This window comes from Gymnoscopelus microlampas (assembly GCF_963454915.1).
Source record: "Gymnoscopelus microlampas genome assembly, chromosome: 10".
In the NCBI taxonomy this organism is placed as follows: Eukaryota; Metazoa; Chordata; class Actinopteri; order Myctophiformes; family Myctophidae; genus Gymnoscopelus; species Gymnoscopelus microlampas.
In genome coordinates, this window is record NC_139947.1 from 38,461,743 (window position 1) to 38,483,227 (window position 21,485).

Here is a 21,485-nt window from a genome sequence, read left to right on the forward strand (position 1 = left end):
ACAAGAACACTTTATTTGACTTTACTTTATTTGTTTATTTACGGGACAGTGCACATTAATGAACATTTCAATCAATACGCATGAATGCATGTAAATATGCCGGATTTAGCTAGAAGCTAATTTCACCTAGATGATGCTACAACTTACAGTGGAATTGTAATTAACCTTCCACAAACACACCTGCCATTCTGTCATTTAAGCACAGGATAACACAGGTCAGACTGAAACTATGACATGAGTCTAAAAATATAGCCTATTACACTTCAATTTACCTAACTACTAATACAAGAAATATAAGTTGTTTGTAAAGGGCACTGCACCAGTCAACGTATTCAAAAAACAGTCTAGATCATTCCAACACATCTCTGAAAATACTCTAGGTTCTTGCCTCTTGTTGACTTTGCATTCAGACAAAGTAGCAGTCATGTTTTGGGGTCAACATTCATTCACTCATGTCTGGGTTGGTTTCCTGAGAAGACAAGACAACAATGGACAACATTTTTTACTTTAATTAATTAAATTACCCAGAGTTTTGACTAAGCATTCTACATTTCCATTGGGTATATTTGTATAGCATATTTTGTTTTATATTAACATTAATAGAATTTAAAATGTACTATGTAAGTTACTGAGCAATTTAAAATGTAATGTACCTCCAAGGTGCATGGCAGAGTGTGAAGGCAATGCTGGACCGCATGGTGGACGGAGGGAAAAAGACAGATCCTCGGCAGTGTATTGGGTATACAACCTTGAAACTGTAACTGGGACAAAACTGTCTCTGTTGGGAAATACCACATAATTCAAACTTTAGATTCAACATTTTATCGAATTTACATTATACCTCTTTTACAACATCAATAAAATATGCTTCATTAAGTCCATAACATGTCACTTTTTAAATGTCTGACTTTTCTCTTTCTTTTCTCTTTCTTCGGACTGAGCCCCTGGCCAGTGTAATAACTGGATGTGGGTCACACTACAAATCCCGAACCTATGAACCTTAACTGATAATCTTATCTTAAGTCTTAAAGGTGTTGGTAGGGATGTGTGTTGATAGGGATTTAGGGCTTGCACGTTGACAGGCTATACTGTATGAGTGCTGATGGCGGTGGGATCAAACTTGTGACTTTTCAGTCACTCCACAGTCTCTCTAAAATTCAGTCTCTCTAAGTAGGAGGCCAAGCATTTTGTCATTAGACTGAAACTCCTACACGCAATATGCACATATATTTCTAAACCCTACTTTGACAACAGCCATCACCTCTGGAAACATGCCAAGAATGTTATCCTGCCAACCATAACATTAATCAGTTATCCTATATTATTTCACATGCTTCCTTGAATATGAAAGAAAATAACACAGTAAAGATAGTTCCTTCTGCTGTAATCAAACAGCAAATAGCTAATCAATGAAAAAATGTAAACAAGCAACATGACTACAGCTATGATATACAGTATGTCTCCAGTGTGATGTGTGACACTTTGTTTTGTATCATTCTCTGTCTCTGGGGGTTACTAGAGTGTTATTATTGTGTTACTATTGTGTGACTATAGAGTTACTGTGGTGTTATTGCACCAATGTGAAGTTCAGTGGGAAAGAACTGTCATGGAGAGTTACTGCATGGGAAAAAGAAGCATGAACTGACCTTTGACACGTACCGTGCACACACACACACACACACACACACACACACACACACACACACACACACACACACACACACACACACACACACACACACACACACACACACACACACACACACACACACACACACACACACAGTGAGTGCAGGAGAGATCGTGTGAGTGTGTGTGTGAGTGAGAGAGGGAGAGAGGCTACGATAGAGAGAGACTAGTGGGTGAGAGGAGACATGTTGTTATTTGGAGTCATGCAAAACTAACCTGGGCAGGCTGCCAAAAACATGCCGACACCCTGGACCTCTAATTCTTCCACAACCTAAAAGTTAAATACATGAAGCACCCATGTGACACCCACACCCACACACACACACACACACACACACACAAATAAATATGATGGAGAATTTCTTCCTTCTTTTCATTAAACAATTGATAACACATGTTGACTCTCTGCATGTGTTCAACAGAGACCGTGCTATTTCATGTTTTGTCATTAGCGCCATAAAGGGGAAGAGTGGACGACAAGTCTAGACAGTACAAATGACAACGCCTCTATTACATCTGTTAATAAAAGACTGGGAGATTTATGCGTGTTTCAGTGTTGAGTGACGGAACATTTACTGTATGTGTGGTTGTCTGAGTTCACATGTGGCAGTGTAAGCCAAGGAATCTTGCGCACCACTCAACTCCATGTGTGTTTGTGTGAATGTGTGTGTATGCATTTGTGACAAATATGGCAGCATCATATTGTCAGTACCCAAGTTTAGCATTATATGAGGTATTACATAATAAACAATTTTACAGGTAAATAGCCAGTTCTTCCAGACAAAGAGAAGGAGAGAGAGGGCCTTTGTCAGGACAGTCAATCTCAGAGGAAATATGAGTAGAAAGTTCATTTTCTGATAATAAAAAGGCTGAGGAAGGCTGAGGCTAATTATTCATTCAAATCCTCCCACACCATTATTCAGACTTGGGCTGAATGGCATTGCATGATTGCTTTGGTCGAGGCTAAAAATAGTTTGGTTAGTCTGCCTCTGAGAGATTGCTGTCTGAACATAATCTGAATCTATCATGCTGCATTCATTCTGCAGAATCTTATAAACAATTCCTTTGGAGGAATGAGAGCCAGATGAAGGCTTGAACTTTGAAAGGCCATCTAGCTGTGATGGCCACATGCTTGTTTGTAGAATACTAGAGTAGCCTGGCACTCACATCTAGTAGCCTAGAATATAGGCTATATACTATTATTATGGGGCGAGGATTTAAAATATATGTGCTGGCTGTCTGTCCTAGACTGGCTCCAGACCATGTCTGTCTCTCATCCATCCATCTGAGTGAGGTATCTCCAGAGGAGGTGCCTACTCCAGAGGAGGTGCCTACTCTACATTGATCACATCTTCACCTGTGTTTTTTTTATAGCCCATTAGGATAATATAATTTGATATAATTATAAAATAATCGCAATGTATATGAATGTGTATGGTGCATAATGGTACAGTATGTCTGTCACTAATGTTGCCCATATTGTGTATAACTTACTCACTTTTAATGTGCGCATGGATCAGATATTGCTGTGTTGCCATATACATTTCTCAATAGACTACACATTGATTGATTGTGAATATTTACAACAGTTTAAAAAATAACCCGAAAATACCAGCCATGTGTTCCAGTGACAGACACACACACGCACGCACACGCACACACACACACGCACACGCACACGCACACACACGCACACGCACACGCGCACACACACACACACACACACACACACACACACACACACACACACACACACACACACACAGTCTGACTGGGCACGCACGTTAATTTTTTGTTCCACGGTGGGCATAAAAAAAGGTTACACCTTATAGAAAAACTAAAACATTGTCTGTTCTAGCAGGTATACTGAATTTAGATGTCACCAGACATACAATATCAGTAGACAGAGATCTCTAATTGTCTAGCAACACGAGACTACTCATAAGGGACAAGTAAACAAAACTTAAGGAAATACCTCCTCACCTTGCATAGAGCTGTCATGGCCATGGAGTCCATGAAGTTAACAGAGCTGAGTTCTAGAACCACACAGTGTCTGTGTGTTGCTGTTTGGACTGAGGAAGAGGATGAGGGAGAGGAGAGCAATGAAGAGGTTTGATCCAAAGCTGGGTTCTCCTTCTGTCCACACATTACTGTCTTGAAGGAAGGAAAGGGAAAACAAGGGTATAAAATTATCAACATTTATCTCTCGCCCCCTAGGGACCGGAGGTCCAGGACGAGACTAATCGACCCTCCTTCAGTCTGTGTTCCAAAGTTAAGGTTTTTAAATCAATCACGTCTCTTATATTCCCTTCTCTGTTCTTGGTGAAGGTTTTTAACCAATCACGTTGCTTATAGTTTTGGACAAAATTGATTGGAATAGTAGCAACAACTGTACTTTGAAGAAAGCTCAAAATGACGGAAAATCTAGTCTGGGCCGGGGTCTATAGGCCAAAACTTGAAGTGGGCTGTTGTAGCGCCACATTTGAACAAGTGTGCGTGCAAAGTTTCTCACCGACCGGTCCAGTGGTGTCGGAGATTAGCTGCTCACAGATAGGCTACACGGACACACGGATGGATGGACAGGAGCGAAAACATAGTCTCCGGCTCTACCACATTTAGAGATGACATGCTTATACCTAAAAATGGATGCATGTGTGTGCATATATGATTATCTGTACACACAGAGCAATCCACAGCCTCCACCCCTCTCTTTCACTCACACTCACACACACACACACACACAATGCTCGATAGTGCTTTGTATCCTTTTGACTGATTATCTGAACGATTTTATTGTTGGACAGAACAAATGAACAGCATAATAGGGCTTTGACAGCAGCCCCAGTGGCCTAATGGATAAGGCACTGGCCTCCTAAGCCAGGGATTGTGGGTTCGAGTCCCATCTGGGGTGTCTGATAGCAGAGTGGCGCAGCGGAAGCGTGCTGGGCCCATAGCCCAGAGGTCGATGGATCGAAACCATCCTCTGCTAACAGCCTTTTTTAATGGTGGGATCACTGGAAGTCTTTGAATTTGTATTTTTTCATTTCATACCAGAGTAGAAGATCATGGCTTTAAAATGAGGGATCAATTACACAAGTAGTTTTTTTGTTCATAAATGGAGATTCCTGATGTCATCAGTATATGGCATGCCCAAATATGGGCATGCCCATATATCGGTCGGATCGGAGGTTCTACCCAGAACTGCCAGTTGTCAACCGAAACTCCATATATGCCTGTATATGGGCATTGGGCATAGCGGTCGGATTGGCAGTTCCCTGATTACCGCCGATCCCTGAAATGAACAGAAGAATACAAGCTGAGGTAGCCCCACTGGCCTAATGGATAAGGCACAGGCCTCCTAAGCCAGGGATTGTGGGTTTGAGTGCCATCTGGGGTGTCTGACAGCAGAGTGGCGCAGCGGAAGCGTGCTGGGCCCATAACCCAGAGGTCGATGGATCGAAACCATCCTCTGCTAACAGAGTTTTAAACAAAGCCTAGAGCCAATCCATGTGCTCTGCTCTGAGCTCTTACTGTACTCAGATGTTTTAACACATGTTATGCAAATAAACTGTTACATTCACTAATAGCAGTGTGTTGTATTCATGAAAGATTAGTTGATATATATACTCAAATGCATGTGTGCGTGCACACTCATACACATGCCACACATACAGTAAAACCTCTCTAGCTACATGTACACAAAGCAAGAAGGATTACTCTCTCTCTGTCTCTTTCTCTCTCTGACTCACACAAGTGGACACGCACGTGGCCCCTGCTATGTGCAGATGCTGGTATTGAGGCATGTGAAGTAGCATACAGGTGAGTGAGACAGAGGTACCGTCTCACGGATTGCACGCACACGCACACATGGAACACTATATAATGGGATACCATATAAAGATCCGTACAGATACTGTATACACCCGCACATACATTTATGACCTCTCTCCTCCATCTCACCCGATCAGCTCTGATTTTACAAATAATAACCATAATAACCTGTGTGTGTGTGTGTGTGTGTGTGTGTGTGTGTGTGTGTGTGTGTGTGTGTGTGTGTGTGTGTGTGTGTGTGTGTGTGTGTGTGTGTGTGTGTGTGTGTGTGTGTGTGTGTGTGTGTGTGCGTGCGAGCGTGCGTGCGTGCGTGCGTGCGTGCGTGCGTGTACTTGTATTATGATACTTGTGAGGACCACATATCCCCAGTATAGCAAAATGTGAGAAACAGACAATGTTCCTGGTCACACATTTAGAGATGACATGCATATACCTACAAATGGATGCATGTGTGTGCATATATGATTATCTGTACACACAGAGCAATCCACAGCCTCCACTCCTCTCTTTCACTCACACACACACACACACACACACACAATGCTCGATAGTGCTTTGCATCCTTTTGACTGATTATCTGAATGATCTTATTGTTGGACAGAAAAAATCAACAGCATAATAGGGCTTTTAACAGCAGCCCCAGTGGCCTAATGGATAAGGCACTGGCCTCCTAAGCCAGGGATTGTGGGTTCGAGTCCCATCTGGGGTGTCCGATAGCAGAGTGGCGCAGCGGAAGCGTGCTGGGCCCATAACCCAGAGGTCGATGGATCGAAACCATCCTCTGCTAACAGCCTTTTTTAATGGTGGGATCACTGGAAGTCTTTGAATTTGTATTTTTTCATTTCATACCAGAGTAGAAGATCATGGCTTTAACATGAGGGATCAATTATACAAGCAGTTTTTTTGTTCATAAATGGAGATTCCTGATGTCATCAGTATATGCCCAAATATGGGCATGCCCATATATCGATCGGATCGGAGGTTCTACCCAGAACTGCCAGTTGTCAACCGAAACTCCATATATGCCTGTATATGGGCATTGGGCATAGCAGTCGGATTGGCAGTTCCCTGATTACCGCCGATCCCTGAAATGAACAGAAGAATACAAGCTGAGGTAGCCCCACTGGCCTAATGGATAAGGCACAGGCCTCCTAAGCCAGGGATTGTGGGTTTGAGTGCCATCTGGGGTGTCTGACAGCAGAGTGGCGCAGCGGAAGCGTGCTGGGCCCATAACCCAGAGGTCGATGGATCGAAACCATCCTCTGCTAACAGAGTTTTAAACAAAGCCTAGAGCCAATCCGTGTGCTCTGCTCTGACCTCTTACTGTACTCAGATGTTTTAACACATGTTGCAAATAAACTGTTACATTCACTAATAGCAGTGTGTTGTATTCATGAAAGATTAGTTGATATATATACTCAAATGCATGTGTGCGTGCACACTCATACACATGCCACACATACAGTAAAACCTCTCTAGCTACATGTACACAAAGCAAGAAGGATTACTCTCTCTCTGTCTCTTTCTCTTTCTGACTCACACAAGTGGACACGTGCGTGGCCCCTGCTATGTGCAGATGCTGGTATTGAGGCATGTGAAGTAGCATACAGGTGAGTGAGACAGAGGTACCGTCTCACTGATTGCCCGCACACGCACACACACACACACATGGTGGAACACTATATAATGGGATACTAAAGATCCGTACAGATACTGTATACACCCGCACATACATTTATGACCTCTCTCCTCCATCTCACCCCATCATCTCTGATTTTACAAATAATAACCATAATAACCTGTGTGTGTGTGTGTGTGTGTGTGTGTGTGTGTGTGTGTGTGTGTGTGTGTGTGTGTGTGTGTGTGTGTGTGTGTGTGTGTGTGTGTGTGTGTGTGTGTGTGTGTGTGTGTGTGTGTGTGTGTGTGTGTGCGTGCGTGCGTGCGTGCGTGTGTGTGTACTTGTATTATGATACTTGTGAGGACCACATATCCCCACAAGTATAGCAAAATGTGAGAAATAGACAATGTTCCTGGTCCTCACACGAGAAATGGTTTCTTTATGGTTAAAAGGGATTTGGGGAGTTAGGCTTATAATTAGGAAATCAAATTAGAAATGTCAAGGTTAGGTTTAAGGGCAGTTATGCCTGATTTATACTTAGTTGCATGCCACTGTCGCACACCGGAAATATCTGATCTAATAGCTGATAGCTGATCTACAAGCTTGCAATGTGACGCATTGTGAGGTTGTAGATCTGCAGTTTTTGGCTTTACGGCTTTACAAAAAAAGTGTGCATTAAGAAAATCACCATCCTAAAGTGTTGATGTCCTCACACGTATAGTAATACAAATGTGTGTGTGTGTGTGTGTGTGTGTGTGTGTGTGTGTGTGTGTGTGTGTGTGTGTGTGTGTGTGTGTGTGTGTGTGTACCTCTCTAATCTCACTGAAGATCATTTGAAGGTTGGCGAAGTAGAGAGAGCTGGAGCAGGAGACTATAGTGATTCCAGGAAACTGCCTTGCCTTCAAAACACATAATAGAGGGAAATGTAACTTTAGAGTAGAAGATAATAGCTGAACCATTGAAAATGGCATCCATGTTCATTCACATGGGAACAAATAAAAGTTCTTTCTAATCATAGATGACAGTTTTGTTACTGTATGTAGCTGAGAGGTAACCAGCAGATTGTGGATATGGAGAGAGAGAGAGAGAGAGAGAGAGAGAGAGAGAGAGAGAGAGAGAGAGAGAGAGAGAGAGAGAGAGAGAGAGAGAGAGAGAGAGAGAGAGAGAGAGAGAGAGAGAGAGAGAGAGAGAGAGAGAGAGAACAACAAAATCCTATTAATTTAACACTTTGGTAGAGGTTTTGGTTGTGTACTTACCTTGTCATGATGTAACTAATCAAAAAATAGCGTCTTATTGACTGACAAGGTAAGTACACAACCCAAACCTCTACCAAAGTGTCCTTGCACTTTAAAGTTCACCCAAAAAAATTACTTATTTTCTATCAATTACACACCCCATGAAGCATTGAATTCATGGAGATTTTTTTGTTTTTGACGCATTTCTAAGCCAATAATTTGATGACCGGCTTCATGGGGTGTGAAATTGATAGACAATAAGACATTTTTTGGTTGAACTGTAGTTTGTGTCACTAGTACATCCACAAAAGTTAGCGGAGGATACAGGAATGAGGTAAACTGATTGACATTGATGCTTAGAGCTAAGACAGACTGCTTCTGATTAGAATTTGGTGCTTCGATGTGTGTCAGATGGGAGACTTCAGTCAAATATATTTTGTAGTGTGGACTATGTGGCATTTTTGTGCTTTTTGCAGTGCAGTGCATTAGCTATGAGACAAGTGATATCAACCTACGAATCATAGCCAGTGTAAAATGTCCATGTTTCATTGCAAGCTTGCTAAACTAATGCCTTACAGTACTGTACTGTAAGTGTAGGTTATGAAATAAATGTGCAATTGCGAATCATGCCATAGAGTGAATTTACAGGGATTCAATAGCAAATATGTAGTGATACTAGTCTGACATTTTAGTTAATTCTAGACTATGTTTTGACATTGATGGATTACATGATGGAATCAAATGTAAAAAAAAAGAAGCAAAACAACCCAACCAAAAACATACATCCTGGTGTGTTGTTGTCTATGTGACAGATTGAAGTTACCTCAGTAAATAGCTCCAGGGGTCTGTAACAGTCTGTACTGGGGATGTGACCCAACAACACACTGGAAGAACTAGGAGAGAGCAGACACAATCAGAATCAGAAACAACTTTATTGTGACACGATTACAGATGTAAAGAGGGGGTGAAATGCATTTTTGCTCTTAACATTGCAGTTACAAGAAGAGTTAAAGGGACTACACCATGAATTTTAACTTTTCCTTCTTTTTTGTGTGTTTTTGGTCTCCCCTACCTCTCTTTGTTTTTGAGCACTCAGGCTTTCACCTGAGTTTGAGCACTCAGGCTTTCACAGCATATATGGGGTTTTATGTAAATTGGTCTCAAAACAGGCCAAACTGATTTGGCTCCAAAAGTGACGTCAGTAGCGCTACAATCCCTCCCGTTTTTCAGTTCCAATGTAACTTTTTCCACTCAGAACCAGGAGATAACATGCATACAAACTGGCTCAATAGCGCCACGTGCAAATCAGGACAATGTGGTATTGCAGTTGAAAGTGCTTTATAAGCCAGAGAGAAGTTAGTTGGAATGACAATATCTTAGGCTTGATTTATGCTCAAACCTTTTGAAAAACGTTTGAGGGACATAAACAATATGATATTAAAAAAAAAATTTAAATTCATGGTGTAGAATGATCCTTTGAAACAGGGAAGTGAGAATAGAGAAGAAAGGAAAAGAATAAGTCAGATAACAGGAAGGTCAGTCAAATCAAATATACAAAGTCTAATGTACATAAGGTGTACAATTACAAATTAGAAATGGGAATGCATGCTCCACCCGGTTATGCAATATCCATTGTACCCGTCTGTCTGTCTGTCTGTATCTCTTTTATGCCCACATATGGAGATCTCTGTATCTGTCTGTCTGTGTCCCTTTTATGCCCATATATGGAGATCCCTGAAGTTCTGGACAACCTGATCTCCATATATGCCTATATATTTTATGCCCATATATGGAGTTCCCTGATATCATTAGTATATGCCCATTTTTGGGCTTGCCAATGTATAGGCATATCGTTCGGATTGGCTGTCCTGGACAACCGCCTATCCAAGCGACTCAGCGCTGGGCAGCACACTCCCTCGAGTCCTCGCCGATGCGTGCACCGAGTTTGAAGTCGGTTGGCCCCATATATGGGCAAGACCATATATGGGCATAGCGGTCGGATCATATGCCTATATCTGGGCGTACTGGTTGCATTGGCGGTTCTGGACAACAGCCTATCAGACTGACCGTTGGTCGGACGGTTCTCGAAGTATGTGAACTACAGACACACGTCCACATGGACAGACAGAGATTTTGCGCATTCATAGCAGGTTAATATTTGCATATTATCATGTTCCCACATAATAGAATGATTAAACTCATCATACCTAATAACATGTCACTGGATTCACAACACATTGACTAATGTTACTCTATACTGTATGATAATCCGTTTGAGGATTTTATACTCAGTGTTAATTTAACCACGTGTAACTCTAAAGGTCCTTACACACCGGGACGATTTTTTTCGTGCGAATAATGCGTTTTTTAAAAAAACCTTATAAAGTCAATGGCTCCGTACATGGAGCGAAAAAGCGAAGCGAAAAAGCGTCTTTTAATTATTCGGAACGAGTCCGAATTTTGCGTATATTCGCTATATTCGCCGGTATGTAAGGACCTTAAGAGTGTATAACTGTGTAAATTCTCTGAGTTGAATTAACACTCAGGATTTTAATGTGTACTGATCGTATTTCCCACTGACCGCTGGGTCCTGTAGATGAGAACCAGCAGAGAGAAAGCTACTGCCACAGCCAGACCCAGGTCCAGGTTGAAGATCAGGGTGGACGTCAAAGATACGACAAAGACCATCTGAAAGGGAGATATATAGGGGAGAGACAGGACAAATATAACGCTACATATAACATATAACAGCCCACTTCAACACTTACAAAGTTTGCCAAAAACTCACACAACTCTGTACATGTTATCTCTGAAGTCATGTGTCCAAAACGTATCAGTCAGAATTTTCAAATTCCATTTGGCTATAATTGCCTTCCTAAGTGTGTGGGCACTTGTTTCTTAATGTAAGCCTGAAAGAAAAACCTAGTGTGTGTGGGTCCTACCAGGTCCAATCGGTCAGATGCCCAGAGCACACACACATCTTTGAACTGAGCCAGGATCCCCTGCAGGTTGACGACAATGATCACTGCCAACACAGCCTGGAATGCACGCACGCACGCACACCACGCCACGCACACGCGCGCACACGCACACACACACACACACACACACACACACACACACACACACACACACACACACACACACACACACACACACACACAGTCAATAGTTAAACAATGGTAGCAATTTGGGTTGCAGCCCACATTCTTCCATAACATAGGCATTTGATAATGAAGAGGCTGAATTTGATACGGTAAGTAAAGTATACTGTAGGAAATTAAATAGTCAAAAGCATTCATGAAATATCAGCAATGCTTAATCTTCACATACAGTGATGCCTCACAACTGTTAACAGTAAAAGAAACCTTTGACCTTTGGCAACTGCTCAAAGAGATGACCAATCTTCAACAGGATAGTTAGAATCATCAGGGCTGACACCAGACCAGCCATCTGATAAGAGAAATAAAAGGTAGAGCAGAACAAAAAAGGCATTAAATGGTGATGGAAAATTAAGGAATGAGGGGAAATATGAAGAGAGAAAAAAGTGTTTAGAAAGAAAAATAGACAAATTAGTTTTAGATAAGTATTTATAGCTGATAAATACGTGGTCCTCCCTTAAGCCAATTTTAATATAAGATATGATAAGATTGATGTTGTTTGATGATGAATAGTCCCAATGAAGTCTGAAATATATCAATGATGTGTGAACTGTATCGCTGAGGTATAAATATAAATTCATTGTACAACCTGTGTCTTCACCCCAATACTGTCCTGCACCATACTGCGAGAGAAGGAACAGCTGACAGCAAAACACTGGAACACACCTCCAATGGAGTTACACAGACCCAGCGCTAATAGGTCCTGAAGCAGAGAGAGACCATTCAGGAGTGTAAATAGGGGTGTGATTATTTCTGAATAAATAATCTACAGTACAGCGCGCGTGCATGAGGACCCCCCGCGCGCGCGTTTTTTTTCCCAGTTTTGGTTTCTTTATTTCGGTTTTAGGGTTAGGATTAGGGTTAGGTTAGAGTTATGTTATTTCATTGATATTTTTTCCTGATTTTACCGATTTATTATCAAAAAATAATAATTCTTTTTTTTTTATGGGGGGGCGGGTACCTGGGGGGAGGGGGGGCGGTCACCAGACCAGCCATCTGATCACAGAAATGAAAGACAGAGCTTGTGCAAGTATCTGACTGCTTTGTTGCAGAGACTCGTTCTTGTCTGGAACATCACCTTAATTCAACTAACCATCTGGGAGGATAGAATACAAGCAACAGTCTGGAGTCAATCATTGATAATAATCAAATTAAATGGTTGCTGTACTGCAAATCTTATAATGTCAACCAAGGAAACAAAGTTATTAACTTCTTATGTGTGGGCATGAATCATATCTCAGCCTGCTTTACTGTCCTTTTAACACATTCCCTGAGCCAAAGGCTGTAAACCAAATTTTCCATTATGCTTTGCTTCATCATTCAATCTGATGCTATGAAATCCCCCGAGCTGTTTTCAATTATGTTTAACTGGGCGTGTACAGTGAGGGCAGAAATTAAATTAAAACATAATTGCATCAGAGACTCTGGAGTGATGAGCAATCAGGACATGCTTTAGCCTTATGTAGCTTTACATTCAATACACAGTCTACTCTAGTAGGTTCGGTGTGTATGAAAAAATAACAAAGGAAAACAATAAATGGGTGGACAGTCATGAAAAAAACAAAACAAAACATAATATTAGGCTTTTTAAGTATAAGTTGTTGGCTAGTACACCAGTATATTGACAGCCACAATGTTCACACATTTAATTCTCAATAGTCTGTTTTAAAACTGCTATGTTAACATGAAGAGATACTGCACTAGCATCACCCTACAATCAGATGGCCCAGGTGACTTATGTGAAAAAAATCAGATTGACCAGTTTTGCTATAACTTAATCAAACTGAGGTGAAAGAGGAAACATATACAGTATAAGAGCAAACAGGTTGCACCTGACTGGAGTCAATGTGGTATCCGTGTTTGTGGGCGAACACTGCGCCCATGGTGGAGAGGAAACTGAACCCCACCAGAGCCACAGCCAGAGCAGGAAGGAACAGCTCCCTGGCCTGGGAGAGAGAGGGGAGGACTGGGGGAGAGAGACTGGAGAGAGGAATTAGAATTGGGGAAGAGCATAGAAAAGAAGAAGACATAAAATGGGGGGTAGATTATAGAAAGGTTGATTGACTTGGTCTCATAATTGACCTATACAGCTAAGTCCCTCACCATGATAACATTATAATATTTACATGGTTGGTTCTGAGGCACCAGGGCTGCAACTATTATCCCAGCGATTATTCTTTATTATTACACGGCTTGGTTGAATGCTCGATTCTGATTGGTCAGTCATCGGTCATTATTTCTGGATAATGACCGATGAGCTCTATAACGGACCGCTGTGTAATCAGAGACTCAGAACACCTGCTCATGTCAACCTGTGCTGCTTGGTTATATGCTTTATCCAACATGACAGCCATGTAAACAAACAAACAATGTCATTTACAACTAAACGTTGCTCTCAAGAATGTTTTTGAAAACATTTGAAGTGAGAAATAGACGATGCAATAACCGAGAAGTCATTCTATTTGATCCACTGCGCTTCCTTGTTTATCGTGGCACAACAACGGGGGAATACCAAAACGCTCGCCCCAAAACACAGTCGCCCCGGGGCAAATCCGGCGGTATTACAGGCAAATCGGCAGTAAATAGAATGGGGGGCGAGTGTGTTTTGGGGCGAGTTTTTTTCCATTTCGTCATTTGTTTTTGCGAGGCGAACTTGTCCGCCCAGCCCAATACTTATGGAATACTTTCATTGCCGTAAGCAAGGAAATACTTCGTTTTGTTGTTACTTTTGGGTAAATGTATTTATGTATTTATTAAGTAGCCGTGTAATAAGCGGGATAATGCATGGGGAGGTAGTCATTATTGAAATTTAAAGCCCTTCAGGGCGATTAACCACCTCGGCTGCGCCTCGGTGGTTAATCGCCCTGTCAGGCTTTAAATTTCAATAATGACTACCTCCCCATGCATTATCCCTTGCTTATTATTGATTACTTTTTACATTGGTAATTGATTAATCAAGAACCGTGTTTTTTTTTACATACAAATATTTCAACTAATCACTAATCTAATAGTTTTTGTTTTATTAGTCTAATTAACCACTCAAGCCCTATCTTATATTTCGTCGTACAATGGTACCGTGCAAATATAGCACATATGGCAGTACTACAAGCTCATAACATTTTTATTATTTCCTAAAGAAATCTATCATGTTTTATAATCAATAAAATTATTAGTTTGATTAACTGTTGCACCCCTATGATTCAAGAAGAAAAGAATGAATGTGTTAATCACAACACCAAATCTCATACCAGTGTCAGAATACCAGTTCTACTGACCCACTTGGTATGTGTCCCACCACCTGGACTCTGTGTTGGCCAGCAAAGTCCATTTGCACTGACACGGCTGTAGCTAAGATGATCTGAGAAACCAAACAAAAAGCAAGCACTATTAGAAGCGATTGATAAGAACAATTTGTCATTTGTGTTGGTAACCTGTGATAATGGGCAACCAGCTCTGTTTGGGCAGGCAGGCAGGCAGACAGGCAGACAGACAGACAGACAGACAGACAGACAGACAGACAGACAGACAGACAGACAGACAGACAGACAGACGTAGAGACTTGTCGCATGGTTGCAGCTAAAACTGTGATTCTTTCCTGTGTTGTGAGCCAAACTGATCGCCTGCCAGATACTAATTGGGGACCGTGGGGGTGCACACAGGCTACAGCTGCTTTCATCTTTGTCAAACAATCAGGTATGATATCTACGTGAACATAGGCAATTATATGTTTATATGTGTTTGGTTTGTCTAATATGCATGTTTAATGTGATTAATAAACATAGTTGTGTTTAAAATAAACCATCTATTTTAATGATCCTCTGCATTATTTTACCTGCTCTGCCACAGATTATAATACATATTTTTACCAGTTTAAATATATTTAATGTACCCCTTGAAATACCTTTTGTAGTGTTCCAAACTCAAAAATCTTGTCTAACACATCATGTCTCAACCTTTTAATTGACAAAATGCCAGTCAACAAAGACATGACATCACAGTCAAAACACTGTCGCTCAGTAGGCTTTGCAGCTCCTACCTGGTAACCGAAAGCTTGTTTCTGCCTCAAAATGACTTCTCGAGGGTTATATCCTTCTTGAGGGTTATATTTCAAATAGTATAGCCCAATGAGACCAATACACCAGAGGACATACCTCTAAAAGGCCATATGTATATTATTACTCTTGCCAAAAAGTAGAGCTGCAATCACTTTCTGGCAGGAGGAAAACTTTTTTTTTATGGCATATAATATGGCATTTTACAAGTATAACCACTGGTATATTGGTCTGACTGGGCTATACTGTTTGAATTATAATGCTGTACTAGGTAGTGTGTGTGTGTGTGTGTGTGTGTGTGTGTGTGTGTGTGTGTGTGTGTGTGTGTGTGTGTGTGTGTGTGTGTGTGTGTGTGTGTGTGTGTGTGTGTGTGTGTGTGTGTGTGTGTGTGTGTCTCTCTCACTAGTATTAGTTCCCATGGTATGGCGACAGGGAGCTTCTTTTTAAACCGCTCATTCAGCAGTTTGCCTGCGACAAGGATCACTATGGAGACCAGTGAGACCAGCAGAGTTCCTGGCACAGCACTAGTCATTCCTGACAGGACGTCTTTTAGAGTCTACATAGGAATGCACACACATGCACGCAAGAAAGAAAACACACACACACACACACACACACACACCTGTTTCCCCCACAACATCCCATCGAGGAATCCTTGAAAAACATTAAATCTAGGAATTATTTTGCTACGCTTTTTTTAATTAATTATTTCGGTAAAGTTATCCCTTTCTTTAGCTTTTAGTTAAGTTGACTGTTGTCAACAGTCAAACAATGAATTTTCAATTATTATCATGAATAAATACTACATTGGGGTGGGTCGCAAGAAGCATGGATCGATATCTCTGGGTCATTGTTGAAAAGGTTTGTGCATCCCTGCCTTAACTCACCCATGCTGAAGGCAGTAATCCAGTGTGTTTATATACAGCTATCCCAGTCAACAGTGGTATCTGCAGAACTATCACGTGTATTCCTGCTGCTGTGGTGTAGCCTCTGATGACTGAATTAGAGATCCAGCGACACACACCACCTCCACGTAACACGTACAACAGTAGCTGTATAGAGAGAGAGAGCGAAATAAATAATTGTCTCTAAGGTTGTGTAGAGAAGAACTGAATATTGCTAAATAAAACCTGTGTAGGACACCGTAAATGATACATTTATATACATTAGATGGATAAATGTACGTGTATATGTGCAATTTGGTACTGGTCAACATGTTTCAGATTTCTTCCTTGTATGCATGGGTGTTAATGTGCATGTATGTGTATCAAACCTTTTTAACAGAGACAGTAGGTACTGTAAGTTAATGTGGCTTCATGTTAAGAGACTCTTGATAAATGCATCTTGAAAAGGGCTGTGCTTGTGTGTGAGCCACAAAAAAACATTCAAGTTCATGACAAACTTCCTGCCTTGGAAGCCTCTCAATCAGATTGTCAATTGATTAAATATTGTCTTCGAAGAGTGGTGACTAATCAGGCAGCAGGCAGCTGCCTTCTTTTTGAGGCAGAGCCTGGGGGGAAAGGGGGGAGAAGGAAGGAGAGGATATTTTGTCGCCATTTCACGGACTGTGAGTCCCATCTAGGGTGTCGGTGATGCAATTCCTTTCCATTGAATGAGGTGATTCATAGTAGACTGAGTGCCTGTCAGCAGAGTGGCGCAGCGGAAGCGTGCTGGGCCCATAACCCAGAGGTCGATGGATCAAAACCATCCTCTGCTAAGAGTTTTACCAGGACAGGATTACACTTGTACTGTACTTCAGTTATCAGAATCTATTGGAAACTGAAAAATACCAACACATTAATTCAAATGAGATCAAAACAATATTATTTTTCTCTTGTTCCTATTTTACCTGTTTCTTTTTCTTATTTTATCTGAGTCTATTATTTTGTTTTATGCTGTGTCATAATAACTATATGTTCTACCTCCCTTCTTGGCCAGGTTGCACTTTCTCTGAACTCCAACTATCATACAAGTACAAAAGAACCCGTCTTCAGGTGGTCCAGTGTGAATCCTCGGGTAGAGTAGGGGGAGAGGGGTGAGTCGATAGATCTGGCCTCAAATTCAATGTCGGTTTTGGTAAAGTGGCTTTAATTCGTTTGAAGAAAAAGCATGCATTTTTAACACACGTGTGTATATAGTGTATGACATAATGAGAGCTTCCTATACAACGTTAATTGACGTTAATTGAATCTCAAAATTGGTCTGGTTGACTGCTTCGTGATGCAAGTGTTAAGTAGAAAAACATCTGGGAGGCCCATGTGTGTGCATGTGTGTGTTCACCTGTATGAGCCCACATATAAAGGTGAGCTGTATGGCTACAGACACTTTAGCTGCAACCACAACATCCTCGCTCTCCGCTGTACCGTTACCAGGCAACTCCATGTTAGCTGTCACAGACCCAATCATGATGGACACGACAGCAAATGTACCTGTCACGTACATGTGCACACGCACGCACGCACACGCGCACGCACACACACACACACACACACACACACACACACACACACACACACACACACACACACACACACACACACACACACACACACACACACACACACACACACACACACACACACACACACACACACACACACACAGCTGTTTAGACAGGACTGATTGAATGATCTCATTGTAGGATTGAGCATATTATTAATAACAGCAGAATACGATCACATTTTACAGCCCCAGTGGCTTAATGGACAAGGCCCTGGCCTTCTAAGCCAGGGATTGTGGGTTCGAGTACAATCTGGAGTGACTCGTGACTGATAGCAGAGGTGCACAGTCACACTACAGTGGAAATATGGTGGGCCACTAACCCAGACATCAATGGGTCAAATCCATGCTAACAGAGTTTTAAAGTAAGCTTAGTGCCCACCAGCACGCTTTGAGCCAATGCAGTAACTAAGGGATCATTGTAAAGCCATTAATAGGATGAATTAAATTGTCTAGGTTTATGTAGCTAGCGGATGTGTTTGCTGAAATGTTCAACCTCTCCCTCTTCCAATCGGTGGTTCCTGGAGTCATACACACAACTGTCTTGAATTGGATCATGAGCACACTACAACATGGAGGGTTGTTCAGGAAATGAGAGAGAGGAGTGACCCATCAGGTTTGCTATCTAAATTACCCACATCAAATTTTATTGAGACAGTCAGTAGGAAAGCTGAGGGAGGCAATGTAGGGGAGGAGGCTCCCAGAACAGCACACATAATTGTATTACTTTTGTTGTTATTGCAATTTATGTTTTAGGGCAGGGAGAGGGGAGGCATGTGAGACATGATGGCAGTAAGATTCAAACATGGTCCTCATTACTCACAAGGAGCATGTTCTTCGGCTGCACTACCAGGCACCCCATGAGATTATCTTTTAAGATCCATTTTATTGGACAGTGCAGTGGAGACTGGAGAGAGACAATAAATAATATAAAGAGTGGTACAGGCAATGAAATGTTGACCACTGGTCTACGTCATAGACCAGCGGCTCTCAACCTGTGGGTTGGGGCCCACTGGTCGGCCATGAGGATATGGCAAAACAATAACATTTTAATGATAAAATAACATACAAAATATATGTTAAAAATAAATGTCAACCTTGAAAGGTGAGTTTTCATTGTGATACTGCTAAATAGGAACTTAAAGTATACTATGATAGGCTGCCTTCTTAAGTGGTCAAATGGGTGGGCCTTGAATTATTTTGAGATTTTCAAGTGGACCCTGATCCAGAAAAGGTTGAGAACCACTGTTATATACGATTGAAATCACGGATGACTGCACAGGCTGGTTACATGAAGTCAGAGATCCACATTGAAGCGACGCCATTTCTATGTGGATCCTGAGATCCACATCATCATGTCCTACAATAGCTATTACTCTGTGCACAATTATGTGTGCACTTAAGAATATGTGCACTAACTGGTAAAGCCTTACACTCTGTTACGCTCACCAATGGAAAGGTGTCTGGAGGTGCCAAAGACGAAGTAGATGAGAAGAGGGTAGAGGGAGGTATACAGACCCAAAACAGGAGGAACGCCTACCAACATGGCATTGGCCATACCTGGAGAAAAGAGAGGGAGAAAGAGACAGAGTATGTAATCTTGAAATGTAAACATACCACCATTGAAATATATAAAGGCTAGCTACTGTATAATTTCACCATTGAAATTACAGTAGCCTAGTAGCAAAACAATGAGCAGAAGTTCAAAACACAATGACACTCTCTATATCCACTGTAGGCCTAGGCTTGCCAGTCTATCACATCCAAATGTGAATAGAATTACCTTAGAAAAGCCCTTTCTTGATTTTGAAGTAGCAAACTCTTATTTTTTTTTCTTTCTTGGAGTAATCCAATCGGCAAGATATTCGTGCTGCGCCATTACCATTTCGGCCAGGCAGTCCATTTAGACAACATGTAAGTGCGTCATCAATGTATATAAGTTGAGAAAAATTTGAGCTTTGAACAATGCTCATGCCCAACCGGCAGGACGACAGTACTGAGTGGCAGCTGTGTCAAATTTAAACCTCCTTCATGGACTAACACGAGTGATACGTACACATACAAATCATGCAAGTCCATGATCAGGTCAGGTTAATAACTTTCTTTTCCTCCGAGGTGGAAAGGTTAATAACTTTCAGGTGATGCACGGTGAAAGGAGGCAAACGACGCACGCAGTCGCAGCTCCAGGATAATGCACAAGACTGCGCCTTCAAAATAAAAGCACGTTTCCACAATAACAGCAAATGCAGCCCTGAGGGGCTCCCGTGTTGAGGGTCAGGTATTCTTAAGTGATGCTGCCCACTGAGTCTCACCATCTGGTGACTTGACGGCTTGATGAATATGGATCATATGTATGGAGCAGTGTAATGCATGCCAGTAAAGATATGCTCCCTGCAAGTTATCCTCTTGGGGAATTTTGCACAGACTTGTCTGAACTGGTGGTTAATACAGTGTTGATACTGGAATTGGATAATGAAAACAATCTGCCATGCTTATTATTTACCAATTAATAAGCATGGCAATTTACCAATATCAAATTGGATCTGACAGCTGATAGCTATCTTGGTGGACAAAATAATGCGACCAATACAATAGAACAATAATTTCTGACATCCAACAATGAATTTCAAGACAGAGTTTGAGGTTAGAGTCTATTAAATAATTAGCTAACTAACCAACATTTTGAATACATGCTACTACACATTTGTCATGGGTAATGGCCTTTTAAATGAAGAAGTTTAATTGTGGTGACCAGGAGGATGGTTTGTCAAGGGGTGTTAGTCATTATTTTCACAACTGTAGGCCTACTGTAGTTCTAACATAGGATAACTACCCCAATCAACCTTTCTATCCATCCCTTACCCACAAAGTATGGTTTAAACCCTACTTTGTTAAAGGTCAAATTGCGTAAACTCACAACAAATTGCCTTATGACATGCCCATAATAGGGACGCTAGGTAGTTAATGTCTATTAACTTATGGCAGGTGTGTGTACCTATACCTATCTACCCATCTACCTATCTATATGTATTTATTCATTCACCTTGTGGCAGCTGCATAATCCCCACACTGATTCCAGCGACGAGGTCTCCGATGGCGTTGTCTCTGATGGAGTAACGAGGCAGCCAGGAGAGGACAGGAACACTGCCCAGGACACAGCTCTTCATCCTGGGGCCTGAACATCTGGGGAAGAAGTAGAGGGGATTGAAACTGAATAGTATAAAGGGCATTTAAAAAGAACAGAATCAAATGATTTTACTTGGGGGGGGGGGGGGGGCACAAGTCATATAAGTAATGGTGACCTCATGTGTAATGATTAAGTAATGATGAACAAGGGGCGGTCAGGTGGCGCAGATGCACAGTAACGCTCCTGTCCATAACTGGCGAGACTATGGCCTTT

The 21,485-nt window shown here is 41.6% G+C and overlaps 1 protein-coding gene across 1 annotated transcript; it reads right to left on the minus strand.

Moving 5' to 3' along the window:
- Nucleotides 1-193: 193 nt before the first annotated feature.
- On the minus strand, nt 194-21,267 carry slc26a6.1 (solute carrier family 26 member 6, tandem duplicate 1). The gene is made up of 17 exons (XM_084069379.1): nt 21,129-21,267; nt 19,535-19,645; nt 17,867-18,015; nt 16,474-16,638; nt 15,990-16,142; nt 14,810-14,892; nt 13,367-13,514; nt 12,124-12,237; nt 11,749-11,826; nt 11,316-11,411; nt 10,955-11,061; nt 9,197-9,266; nt 7,948-8,037; nt 3,673-3,843; nt 1,906-1,960; nt 654-778; nt 194-469 (listed from the first exon to the last, which is right to left on the minus strand). Exons 1-17 carry the CDS (start codon nt 21,250-21,252, stop codon nt 443-445), a joined length of 1,866 nt encoding a protein of 621 aa, XP_083925505.1. The 5' UTR covers nt 21,253-21,267; the 3' UTR covers nt 194-442.
- Nucleotides 21,268-21,485: the final 218 nt, after the last annotated feature.